This window comes from Colobus angolensis, unplaced genomic scaffold, assembly GCF_000951035.1.
Source record: "Colobus angolensis palliatus isolate OR3802 unplaced genomic scaffold, Cang.pa_1.0 Scaffold180, whole genome shotgun sequence".
Lineage (NCBI taxonomy): Eukaryota > Metazoa > Chordata > Mammalia > Primates > Cercopithecidae > Colobus > Colobus angolensis.
In genome coordinates this window covers 3,909,606-3,922,328 of record NW_012114933.1, presented here as the reverse complement: position 1 = coordinate 3,922,328, position 12,723 = coordinate 3,909,606, and the positions used below count along the sequence as shown (strand labels likewise).

General features: G+C 39.9%; 1 protein-coding gene across 1 annotated transcript in view; it reads left to right on the top strand.

Annotated features, from left to right (window-relative positions):
- ARL15 (ADP-ribosylation factor-like 15) overlaps positions 1–12,346 on the top strand; it is a 455,923-nt gene extending 443,577 nt beyond the window's left edge. Inside the window, exon 5 of the mRNA XM_011939353.1 lies at positions 10,385–12,346. Coding sequence (XP_011794743.1) covers positions 10,385–10,537 — 153 coding nt within the window. The 3' untranslated portion in view covers positions 10,538–12,346. The remainder of the gene's footprint in view (positions 1–10,384) is intronic.
- The last annotated feature ends 377 nt before the right edge of the window (positions 12,347–12,723 follow it).

Here is a 12,723-nt window from a genome sequence, read left to right as displayed (position 1 = left end):
GTGGCGGGCGCTTGTAGTCCCAGCTACTCGGGAGGCTGAGGCAGGAGAATGGCGTGAACCCGGGAGGCAGAGCTTGCAGTGAGCCGAGATCGCACCACTGCACTCAGGCCTGGGCGACAGAGCCAGACTCCGTCTCAAAAAAAAAAAATTAGCCGGGCGTGGTGGCAGGCACCTGTAGTCCGAGCTACTCCGGAGACTGCGGCAGAATGGCTTGAACCCGGGAGGCGGAGCTTGCAGGGAGCCGAGATCACGCCATGGCAATCTAGCCTGGGCGACAGAGCGAGACTCCGTCTGAAAAAAGGGAAACCAATCCCAACTAGATAGGAACTTCAAGTTAAGTGGAATTATAACCCCTTTCATTTGGGATGGCAAATTGTTTCCTTAATGAAAAAGGAAGATTTACCTTTCTACCCTGGAAGATTTAACATTAAGAGTATAAAAATGATTAAATAGGCTGGGCGTCATGACTCACGCCTGTAATCCCAGCACTTTGGGAGGCTGAGGCAGGCAGATCACTTGAGGTCAGGAGTTCAACACCAGCCTAGCCAACAGGGCAAAAGCCTGTCTCTACTAAAAATACCAAAATTAGCGGGGCATGGCAGTGCACACCTATAAGCCCAGCTACTCGGTTGGCTGAGGCACGAGAATCACTGGAACCCGGGAGGCAGAGGTTGCAGCAAGCTGACATGGTGCCATGGCACTCCAGCCTGGGTGACAGAGCAAGACTCTTGTCTCAAAAAAAAAATTAAAAATTAAAATTAAAGTGATAAAATAATTAACCCCACAGTATTAATACTTTCATTTGAAGTATATGTTACACATAGATCAAACTGGTAGATTCTCTTTGTGATTCTAATTTAGAATGTACCAGAACTTGAGAGTCATTGAATTTATAAAATTCATGAAAAAAAAATTTAAGATTCTCAACCACTTGGGGATGTGTTGATTGTTAAACATCTGAAATGCTTAAAAAGAAAACTGAATATATTAAACTTACAAATGGAATTATAAAATGAAGTTAAAAATGAACTTAGTTTATAAATGGACCTAAACAGTATTCAAAGGCACCATAAATGTAATTGTTAAAATTGAAAAGCTATGTAGATAGAATATTAAAATTTTTAAGTGTAACATAAAAACTTGAGGAAAAGCTAGGCTTCAGATGTTGTACATTTAACAAACTGTATATTCCTTTTCAAAACTGCAAAGTAACAATAACTAGTATTGCTGTACACCAAAAGTCATCCTCAAGGGCACCAAAAGCCTCAAACTAACAGGTCACTGATCACATGCCTAATGGGGAGCAGTACTAGGGGAGTTGGTAAGAAAACTTCCTCTGCCCTGGCTTGTTCTTGTGGTCTTTAACAAGTCTCTACATACAGGAAAGAAACACAGGCTAAACACAGAGAGGAAATAAAATATGGCTTTCTTTAATGAGAGATGACCCTGCTGCCAGCTTGGCTACAATTCAAAGCATCTGAAGTCGTAACTGGAGCCCAGCCAAGCTGGAAAACCCAAATCCTCTGTCCCACTAAAGTGTGAACTAAAGCAGGGAAGAGGAAGTCTAGCAATTTGAGGTCAAACTGAGGCACAGGAAGCCTGATGCCCCAGGCTCCTCCCAAGCACTCCTTGGGCCTCCCTGCTAGACAAAGCAGAAGGCTGCAGAATGCTTTAGGCCAGGGGTTGACTTTTTATTTTCTGTAAAGGGCTAGGTAGTAAATATTCTAGGCCGTGTGGGACATACCATCTCTGTGGCAATTACTCAACTTAGCCACTGTAGCGTGAAAGCAGCCATAGATAATACTTTAAGTAAATTAGTATGCTGAGTTCTAATAAAACTTTATTTACAGGGAATTTATGGTGCCTGGGTGATGGGGAGGCAACCAACAATGGCCTCTGCGACTAAGACACCTTCTATATAATTCAAAAGTTGCTTCTATATAATAAGCGATCCATTTGAGGTGATAGGAGGACGTCAGCTTGGTCTTAAAAGATGAGAGAGTATTTATAGGCTGATCCTTTCCACCTGTGGATGGAGGAGCCTTGGGTTGGAAGCAGTCATTGGAGCAAAGGGCTGGATGCAGGAATCCCTCAGGCTGTAGAGGGCCTGATAGAATAACTGGAGTAGAGAAGGGTACAGATACGGGAATACTGGATGTCTTTCATTAGGCCCTGAAGGCAAGAAGCACCCATACATAACTGTGCCTCTCACAGTGGTTATCTACAAGTCAGCTTTTTGGATAGAAGAATACAACAAGCCCCTAAGGTATACCAAAAATAATAATTAAAAGAAAAAAGACATGTTTATTCTATACTTCCTGGTAGTCACATTAAGCAAAAACTAGAATGTTTTCCAGGTCCTAGGTCCTACCACCAAAGCTAATGGGATCATTTTGTTTGGCTATTCTGGGACATACTGAGTTCTCCCATGCATTGGAAGACTGGGTTTCTACACAATTATCGTCACAACAAATAACACCCTATACATAGCAGAGGTTACTGACTGGGGAAGAAGATTTATAGTAAGAGCGAGGCTCAATTACAGGTGATTACTTGCAGTTATTTGTCTGGTTTTCAATTATTCAGGTAGGCTGCACTGAACTTTAGTATCCTTAAGAAAGAAGCATCTTATGAGAACTATGCTTTTATACTTACTGTCTTTTTGAAATAAAAATGCACTCCCAAAGTAATATTGTGATATTAGTTAACATCAAGTCATCATTTTCAGGTCCTTATTAAGCACTCAGTAAAAAGTAAATAATATCCATTCTGTGTTATAATATTTGGGGGACTGTGGCAAATTGGTTTTTTATTTGTGTCATTTATTTCTGCCTTGAATGACATATTTAGTACCTTTCTAAGGATTTCAAAATCCTGCAGTGAAAAGAGGAACAGCTGGTGCTGCTCTCTAAACTAACCTTTCTTTGAACAAGCTGCCAAGAATGCACTCTGAAGAATCTTAATGATGCCCTGCCACTTTATCTCCAGACCCTGTCCTGAAGCCATGGCATGGGCATGGCTTTCTCTGACTTTGTTGAAGGTTACCCAGTTAAGCTGGCTTCATGAGCCTCTGTAATGAAGGCAGCAAAGCGGGAGGGCCCTTTTGCAAATACACATACAAGATGTATACACTCAGTAGTGTGATGGTAAATGTAACTTTTTTTTTTTTTTTTTTTTTTTGAGACGGAGTCTGGCTTTGTTGCCCAGGCTGGAGCGCAGTGGTGTGATCTCGGCTCACTGCAAGCTCCGCCTCCCAGATTCACGCCATTCTCCTGCCTCAGCCTCCCAAGTAGCTGAGACTACAGGCACCTGCCACCACGCCCAGCTAATTTTTTTGTATTTTTAGTAGAGACAAGGTTTCACCGTGTTAGCCACGGTGGTCTCGATCTCCTGACCTCGTGATCCGCCCGTCTCGGCCTCCCAAAGTGCTGAGATTACAGACATGAGCCACCATGCCCACCTAAAGGTAATTCTTTAAAAAGAAAAAAAGTCCTGATTTGTTGTACTCGCAGGTTTCTGTGGTATAAATACTCAAACCATGGCCACGTTCATGACTTGTACAATTTGACATCCGTGTACCCGGAGTTGGAAGGAGAATGCACACAATCAGCTATTGCCAGCCCTGTATCAGTGGACCCCACCATACCACTGAGAAAAATTTCAATGCAAGTATTTTCCCTCAATGTGACATGTTCACACAATAGGTCTATCTACTCTAGTGATTAAAGAAAGGTGCTAGGACATAGACAAGGAAAGTCCCATTCTCTTTGTAACAGTCATGGAAAAGGTCTTACAAAATTTTGCCTCCATTCAGTCTCTTTTGGCATCCTATTAATTGGAGCAAGACCATACTTTTACCAGAGAGTTTAAAACCAGTATAGGCAGGGCACAGTAGCTCATGCCTGTAATTCCAGCATTTTGGAACCCAAGGCAGGAGGATCACTTAAAGCCAGGAGTTCAAGACCAGCCTGAAAAAAATGAGATAATGTCTCTACAAAAAATAAAAAATAAATTAGCTGGGCATAATGGCACACTCCTGTAGTCCCAGCTACTTAGGAGACTCAGGTGGGAGGATTGCCTGAGCCCAGGAGTTCGAAGCTGAACTGAGCTATGATTGTGCCACTGTACTCTAGCCTGGGTGACAGAGCAAGGGCCTATTTCTTAAATTAAAAATAATAATAATAATAATAATAAATAACAGAACAATGTGAATCCATCTCAAAACCATGATTCCTATAGATCTCTGAAAAATACAGGCTATGCAATGGACATTGTGTATTTAATCTTACAAGAAAGCAGTAATAGCTGCACGTGGCTCGAGACAGTTAACAGTCGGGTTCTCTTGTATCATCTTCCAGCTTTCCCTTCTCCCTGCCACATCCCACAATTGTACTTCTTTTTCCTGGCCTTTTGTATTTGGTTTGATATCTCATTCAGTCATCATCATTAGCTGACTTATCACTATCAGTTCGAAGGAGCTAAAGTTGTCAGCCTAGACTCCTTCATGAGACCTGGTTCCTTTTCCAGAGATGGAGAAAGAATGTGCCTTTATTTTTAAAGTTTATTTTGATAGTCTTCTATCCAGATACTTTTTATTCAAATTGAGCTCTGTGATTTAAGAACTAGTCTAAGTAATCATATCCCTCTTTACTGGAATCCATTGCTTTTCTGCCTTCCAGTGGAAGTAAGTCCAAGTGCTATAAATAAGTGAAAAAGCCCTTAGTAAACTGTGCAGTATTAAACAGTCTTTTATGATCACTAAAAAGCCCAGGGGGGGGAAACCTTGTACTCTTATAATACAAGTGATGAGGACAGTGCTCTTCTCAGGCCATTGCGGTTGTTGTTTTGTTTTCAGTTTGCAGCGTCCTGTCCTCAGTGGAGCCCTGTTTGTTGGCACCTGGAGTGCTGGCACCCGAGCTGCCTTCCCACACTCTCCACAGTCTCGTTCAGGACAGAGCAGCTGAGTGAATGAAGTTATGGGAAGCCAACTTTTAGGTCAAAACTTTCCAAAGCTCCTTAGATAGATCCTGACCCCACCACAACTGCCTTGCAGGCTTTAGAAGGGTCAGTTATAATCCACTAGTTTTTCACAGAGGGAACATAGGCATTGTGTGTAGCGGGGCATCTGGGGGAGAGTGGGAAAGCAGATATCCAGCTGCCATCTCCAGTGGTGACTATGCAGAAAAAATAAGCTAATGGCCCCATACAGGGTGAGAGGTACCTGTATTTCACATGGCAAGAGCAGCAGTTCCCAACGGACAGGACCCCCCAGGGAAAGTGTTGGGCTTGGGAGGGTGCAGGTTGTTTTCAGTTTTAGCAATGACTGGTTGTTGCCAATGGCATCTAACTCAGTAGAACTAGGGGTGGTGTATTCTATGATGCAGAGCAGAGTCCCACGGAGTAAGGAACTGTCACACACCCTGGCTCTCCATGTCTCACAACACGTTCTTGTGGGTCAAAGCTCTGTTTATAAATATCTGAGCTGAGAACCTGACTCTCTTTCACACACAAACACTAAGTAAACCCTTCCTGGACTGCTCTGTCCCCCTGCTCCCCAGAGTGCTTACAGGAAAACTAGGTCAACTCTGGGCACGCACTACTAGTTTAATAACAAACAGGAAAAACAAGCAGCCTACCATTAGAAATAAAATGAAGTTTGCAGGTTTTTAAAAAGGAAAGACCTGTTATTGAAGTTCAAAACTGTTCACATGCCTTCTAGAAATTTAGTCACACCAAGTTGGCAAGAACTGAAAGTCAAAATTTTGAATCTCAAGTGAGGGCATGATAGGGAAATCAGAGAGCATCGTTACCCCATTAGAGATCCTGGAACTAGGAAAGGACGATACTGTGATTTCACTACTCAAGGAAACAGAAAGGACATCTCCTACCCAACGAGTGGGTCTCCGGTGCTATGTAACGTCTCTCAGGTTTAACAGCTGCTACAAACATTAGCAACAGTGAGATGGTGCCGAGTTGTCTCTGTTATATTGGGACTTTACAGTAAATGCGATGTGTGAATAATGGAATGCAGTCATGCCAATCAGCCGGCAGTGGCATGAGTGGAGAAAGGCTCTGGTGACAGGGCTAAAATAGGTTGGCTGCTGGTGGTAGCTTTGTTTTCCTATCTCTAGGGTGGACACATGGCTACTAATAAATGCCCACTCTCTGTGGCTCTCCTGAAAATAGCTAAATGACCACAGGTTGTCAGACAGCTGTATTCTGATGTCATTCTCCCAAGTGCCGCCTCCAAAGGCCAATGTGAAACAATCACTATCTCCTTATTCAAGAAGTTTTCACTTAACCATGCTAGTTCAGCAACAGATAAAGTAGTCAAAAGACTTAGGTTCATGTTGTCTTCAGTCATTTTTAAAATGTTCATTTTGATAAGTAAATGACCTTAAAAAAAAATGTATGTCCATCATAAAAAATAGATCCTTGCATCACAGGCAGTTTTTTTTTTTTTAAACCTTAATAATAATGTCAGATGTTAAGTATATGACTTACGTTGTTCAAAGTTAAACACTATTCTTTAAAACGTATACATCAACATATATAAAGACAAAAAAGCAATGGTGAATAATTCAAATGTGACTGTAATTGTTACTGTAATAATATAGGGACAGTAAAATTTGAAGTTCAGATCATATCAATGTAAGATAACAAAATAAAAATGTTATCCTAGGCCAGGCATGACGGCTCAGGCCTGTAATCCCAGCACTTTGGAAGGCCAAGGTTGGTAGATTGTCCTGAGGTCAGAGTTCAAGACCAGCCTGGCCAACATGGTAAAACCCCGTCTCTACTAAAAATACGGAAATTAGCTGGGCCTGGTGGCAGGTATCTGTAATCTCAGCTTCTTGGGAAGCTGAGACAGGAGAATCACTTGAACCCAGGAGGCAGAGGTTGCAGTGAGCCGAGACTGCTCCATTGCACTTCAGCCTGGGCAACGAGAGTGAAACTCTGTCAAAAAAAAAAAAAAAAAAGTCATGCTAAAAAAAGTCAGAATTAGAACATAAAGTCCTCATCTTCTCCTCTCTGTACCACAGTATTTGTTTTTAGAAACATGAAATTCCAAGTAATGAAAAGCTAATAAATGTTCCAGCAACAGTCACTCTCTGTACTTAAATGTTAGTGAAATGGCAAAACTTGTTTATAAATTGATATCATAAATGTAGAGTTGTGTGGAATCCTGTGGATGCCAGTGGAGTGAATATGGCAGCGTTAGATACCCACTTAGGTTATGGATCTGAAAATCTCGAGTTACCCAGCCATATTTGTCGGCTTAACACCACTAGGCCCCTTTATCTGATGACCAGTCTGTCATTGTAACTTCCACTTTGTTCTCATGTTTAGTATTCAGCAGGAACAACTTCTGAAGCATGTCTACCTTTAGACATCTGTATTATCTTCCATGTGTGCCTGTGTGATAGACTATATTTTCAGTTGCCTAGAAACCAACCTTTAACAGATAGCTAAACTTCACTGTTTTATGTCTGGTAGGTATTGTAAAATATCACATGTTACTGATATACTTTGTGATTATTTTAACCCAACATTGTTTTCAAATTAACTGTAAATATGCTACCAGGATCAATTCTGTATGATTTTTAAATTAACCACTCAGAGGAAGTATTGTTAATGAGATGCCTTCCTGTTATTATTATCAATTATTATTTTAATATTATTGAATTTCTTATGACCAGCCCTTTTCTCAGTCATTAGCAATACTTAAAATGCTGTCCTTTTGGATTTGGGTTTATAAAATGTAGCAAGGGCACAACTTCCTTTATGTAGTAGATTTTGGATGTTGCATACTTCATCTGATGGGAAGCATTATTGGTCAAATACTAGATTGCATCGTAAGCACAGTGGTCCCAATTTCTGAGCTTGGTGATACAACCTGCAGCCTTACTTTGTGGCAGAAGCAACAAGACCAACAGCTCTGATTTTCAGCTCTTTGGAGCAGCCCCCACCTCCTTCTAAGGGTGGACTTAGCCAGGGTTCCCTACCAGTCCCTCCTCCCTACTCTTTTTTCCCCTGTTGGCCAATGGCCCCCTGCTCAGCTAACTGGCAGTTCTTCCCTCTGCAGAGTTGGGTTGGTCCCTGATACTGGTCTTTGCACCGGGAATTTCAGATTGTCTTGGATGTCAATTGTTTTCAGTGCCCTAAAGAAAACAAGCTAAAAGAATGGAGTTTGTGTTTTCAGTAAGCAAGAATTCTCTTAAAGCTGGGCACGGTAGCTCACACCTATAATCCCAACACTTTTGGAGGCTGAGGGGGCAGAAGCTCCTGAGCTTAGGAGTTCAAGACCACCCTAGGCGACACAGTTAGACCCCACCTCTACAGAAGATTTTTAAAAAATTATCCAGGTGTTGTGGCATGCACTTATGGTCCCAGCTACTCGGGAGACTAAGGCGGGAGAATCGCCCAAGCCTGGGAGGTCCAGGCTGCAGTGAGCTGTGTTCATACCATTGCACCCCAGCCTGGGTGACAGAGTGAGACCCTATCTTAAAAAAAAAAGAAAAAAGAAAAAGAAAAAAGAATCCTCTTAACATGATTTATAAAATACCTTGGGCAAAAAATTGTTCTGAAGTTGTGTTCCCATTTTCTGATCTGCAAATGAGATGCTCATAATCTTCAGAATCAGAATTAATGAGGATCTTGTAATTCTCACAGATTTTTTTGAAAATTAGTGTTTATTATGAACTTGCAGGCATTGATAAGAAGGCTTTTTGGACACACTTGAACTATAAAATGTTAGCATATTTCTGGTTCCTAAATTAGCATAATGGCTTAGTATTTCTTATATAGAGAGATATATGTCTTCTGGCTTATATGAAAAAATGTACAAACATATTAATACCAATTTGGATGGCATATTTCTACTGTCAACAAACAGTAGTCTGCACTGGTACTGGCAAAATAAAACCGTATTTGAGAATGGCATTTAAACTGGAGATACTTTTTTTTCTAGGTCAAGTATTGACTAAGGTAAGACACTGGAATTTTTCATGACACATGAGATTGAATGAAATTTGCTAGCCAAGAGCATCTTTGAACAGTGTCTCTTTTGATGTTGCTACTGACTGTGTTTGATGTTATGTAAAACCTTGCTGGGCAATAAATATAATGTTCTAGTTTTGTATGATACAGTGTGTATGAGTGGGGAGCTACCTGAATTTTGTGTTTTATGATACCTTTTGAGAGAAGATCATCAATACTTCTAGAAGCCATAATAATTTCCTATCTATTCACAGCCAGGAATTGGTAATACTAAATGCCATTAGTCAATATGCTGGCCAATATAATAAGAGTGACTTGTGACTTTTTGTTTTTTATTTTTTTATTTATTTTATTTTATTTTGAGACAGAGTCTCACTCTGTCGCCCAGGCTGTAGTGCAGTGGCACGATCTCGGCTCACTGCAAGCTCCACCTCCCAGGTTCATGTCATTCTCCTGCCTCAGCCTCCCAAGTAGCTGGGACTACAGACGCCCACCACCACGCCCGGCTAATTTTTTTGTATTTTTTTTAGTAGAGATGGGGTTTCACCCTGTTAGCCAGGATGGTCTCGATCTTCTGACCTCATGATCCACCCGTCTCGGCCTCCCAAAATGCTGAGATTACAGGCATGAGCCACCACGCCCGGCCGACTGGTTATTAATTGAACAGGTTTTTAAGTACATACCTGTTATAAGTTCTTGCTTTTTCCGTCCCAGAAAATTCAGGACTGAAAAAGAAAAAAAAAAAACTAGACGATTGTATTCATATATGTAAATTTATGTAAGTTTGTATATACATACAAACATACATACACGCAGTTTCTATCCTTTCCTAGAAAACACGCTATCATGTCCCAGAAACAGATACTAGAAATTTAAGAGAGAAAGAGAAAAAGATTATTTAAATTAGATTCTTGTTGTGTTATGTGCTTGATGGTCAAAATAATTGAGTCTTGAGTAACCAATATAGTACATACTGTAAGTCGTCACCAATTTAATAAGTCGGCAAGGTGAGAGAGTGAAAGCTACTCCGCTAATTATTTTGATTAAATTGAATCTTTTGGTATCTGCAGTGTATCTTACCTAGTGCCATAGTGCAAATAATTTTTTCTCCGACTTCATCAGACCTCCCATGCTGCTAAATGTATGGGTGGAATGGTGGCTTGCATGCAGATCATTCACCTCTAAAGAAAACACTCCCAGGTCACAATATATAACCCACATTATAACAACAGCTGTGAACAGACATCCACACTGCGAAGTCGTAGGCATCACAGTTCATATAAATTCCACCTTAAAATTCCCCTACTTTATCCCTCAGAATTTTGATATGAGAAAGTTTCTGATATGATTAATAACCTATTTATCTTTATTTTTTCCTCTTAAGATCAAAAAATATTTTGAACTTGAACCACTTGCACGTGGAAAACGCTGGATTCTACAGCCCTGCTCACTGGACGACATGGATGCACTGAAAGACAGCTTCTCTCAGCTGATTAATTTGTTAGAAGAAAAAGACCATGAAGCTATAAGAATGTGAAATCTGGCAAAGAAAACAGGCTCCCAAAGGCCTTGAACCTACCATGTTAGTTTCTCATTTTAATTTTATTTTGGTATCAAGACTATATTGGCTTCAGTATCTATTTTTCTCTGGTCATTTCAGACTCTCATCTCTCTATTAAAGTGAATATTCTGTAGATCAGATGAATTATCATCGGCATTAACGTCAAGCACACACTACTGAGAGAGAATTTATTCTCTGTTTACCACTAATTATCTTCACCGCATGTCTCTTCCTTCTGTTGTTCTAAGCATCTCTTCTATACTCTATTCTAAAACGGATGGAATTCATGGCTTATGGAAATCAAATCTCTTTTGAAGAACTCAAAAAGACTCACAAGACCTTGATCCTTTTTTCTGGGTTTGGGAGTGGAGTATTATGTGACTGGGACTCCACAAAATATGTATATTATTTTCAAGATCTCTTGGGCGTTTTGTTTTATTTTATCTTACTTTTATTATTATCATTATTATGTTTTGTGTACTGAACTTATAGACTATGAGAGAAAAGTGAGCATCAAAAACTTAATTAATCCCCTTATCAGGAAGGAATATCCTGCCATAGTAAAATTAGCTCTGAGGAGCTTAGAGACAAGTTGCATAATGTTTTCTTGATTATATCTGAAGTCTCCTCTCTTTTAAGAGCAAAGACATTGTTTCAGTTTCTGAGAGCAGTTAGAGGAAACTTAGGTACAATGCATGCATCACAGACTGCATTTGACTGAGTCAAGTCTTCAAATATTTTTTAATGGAAAGATGAGCCTGCATAAAGTCAAGCTGCAATGTAACATAGGTATCTTTTTCTAAAAACTTCAAGTGTTTGATTAAAATAGAGAAAATAATTTTTAAAATAATAGATAAAAATTTTAAAAACAGCCAGAAAAAGCATAATTTATACTGGTTAGGGTTTAAGCTGGCATGAATTTGCCAAAGATATCAAAGACAGAATCATCTATATACTCATTCATTACATGCTACTATAGTTTATTGGAGTCTGTTAATGCCTTCTAGTAGTTAAAGGTTTATCAGTATTTCTATTATAAACCTCTATTTTCAGGGGTTTCAATGTGCTCTTAAAATTGTGCTGGGGCTGCAGCAAGTAAATAATATTAGGACTCAGATTCAGTCTTTGGAACTAGCTTTTTTCCATTTAATTTAAATTATAAAATTTCATAGGGATAAATGTACAGTTTTGCTAAGGTTTAGCACCTTTGATCTTTTCTAAATCAGGAAAAAATCTATGCATATTGAGGTTCATAGATGAAATATTCTTTGGCATACTTTGTAGACTTTGAGCACTTAAAATACTAAGTGGCCAAATGATTAAAAAAAAAAAAAAAAACTGCTCCCTACATGAGTGATAAAAACATGTTTGTAACTTTTAAGTAAAATAGACTGATACCCAAATACCACAGACTCACATTATATTACAGAATGACAAAATACCTGGTAATTCTCCAAAAGATAGACTTCAGACCCTTAATGCCATTTAAATATAGTTTTTGTGGTTTAATCTTGTGAGTAGATTGTAATGAAGTCATTACCTTTGAAACATCAAACACTTCTTTAAGCTTTTTTTTTTTAATGCCATGAATCAGGAAGGATCCATAGTGATTCGTATACAATTTTGTCTGCAGCATCCTTGAATATTTTTAACACTGTGTAATCCGTGAGCAGCACAAAACTTTTATTCCGATGACCAGTTACACAATTCCTGTTTTTATTTTGTCCTGTTGTGCTCACCTTCTATGAGAAATAAATGATTATTAGGGCCTTGCTTTCCCTGCAAGTTCATTAAATGTAGAATGTTGTCTTTTGAAGACACTGTGGCTGAGTGCTCCTAAGCCATCTGTTAAATGACTTCCCATGGTCTGTGTGTGTGTGTGTTCATGTGTGCGCCAGTGATGGGCCTCTCCTCAGACCCACGACTGTCTGCAGCGTCTCAGCCGTCAGAATGAAAACATTATCAATCAGTACCCAACAACAGCTGTTTTTGACAAGTTTCTGTCTGACGCCTAATGCTTTACAACTGTCAATAAGGCTCCCTCTTTGTCTAGCAGGTCGGAGCTCGCCGTCTTGCTGCTTCCGCGAGGCATCCTGTCCTTGTAACCCTAGAATTTGCCATGTTTTGGCAATCCACGTGGGGGTGGGGTGGGGCCTGAAAGG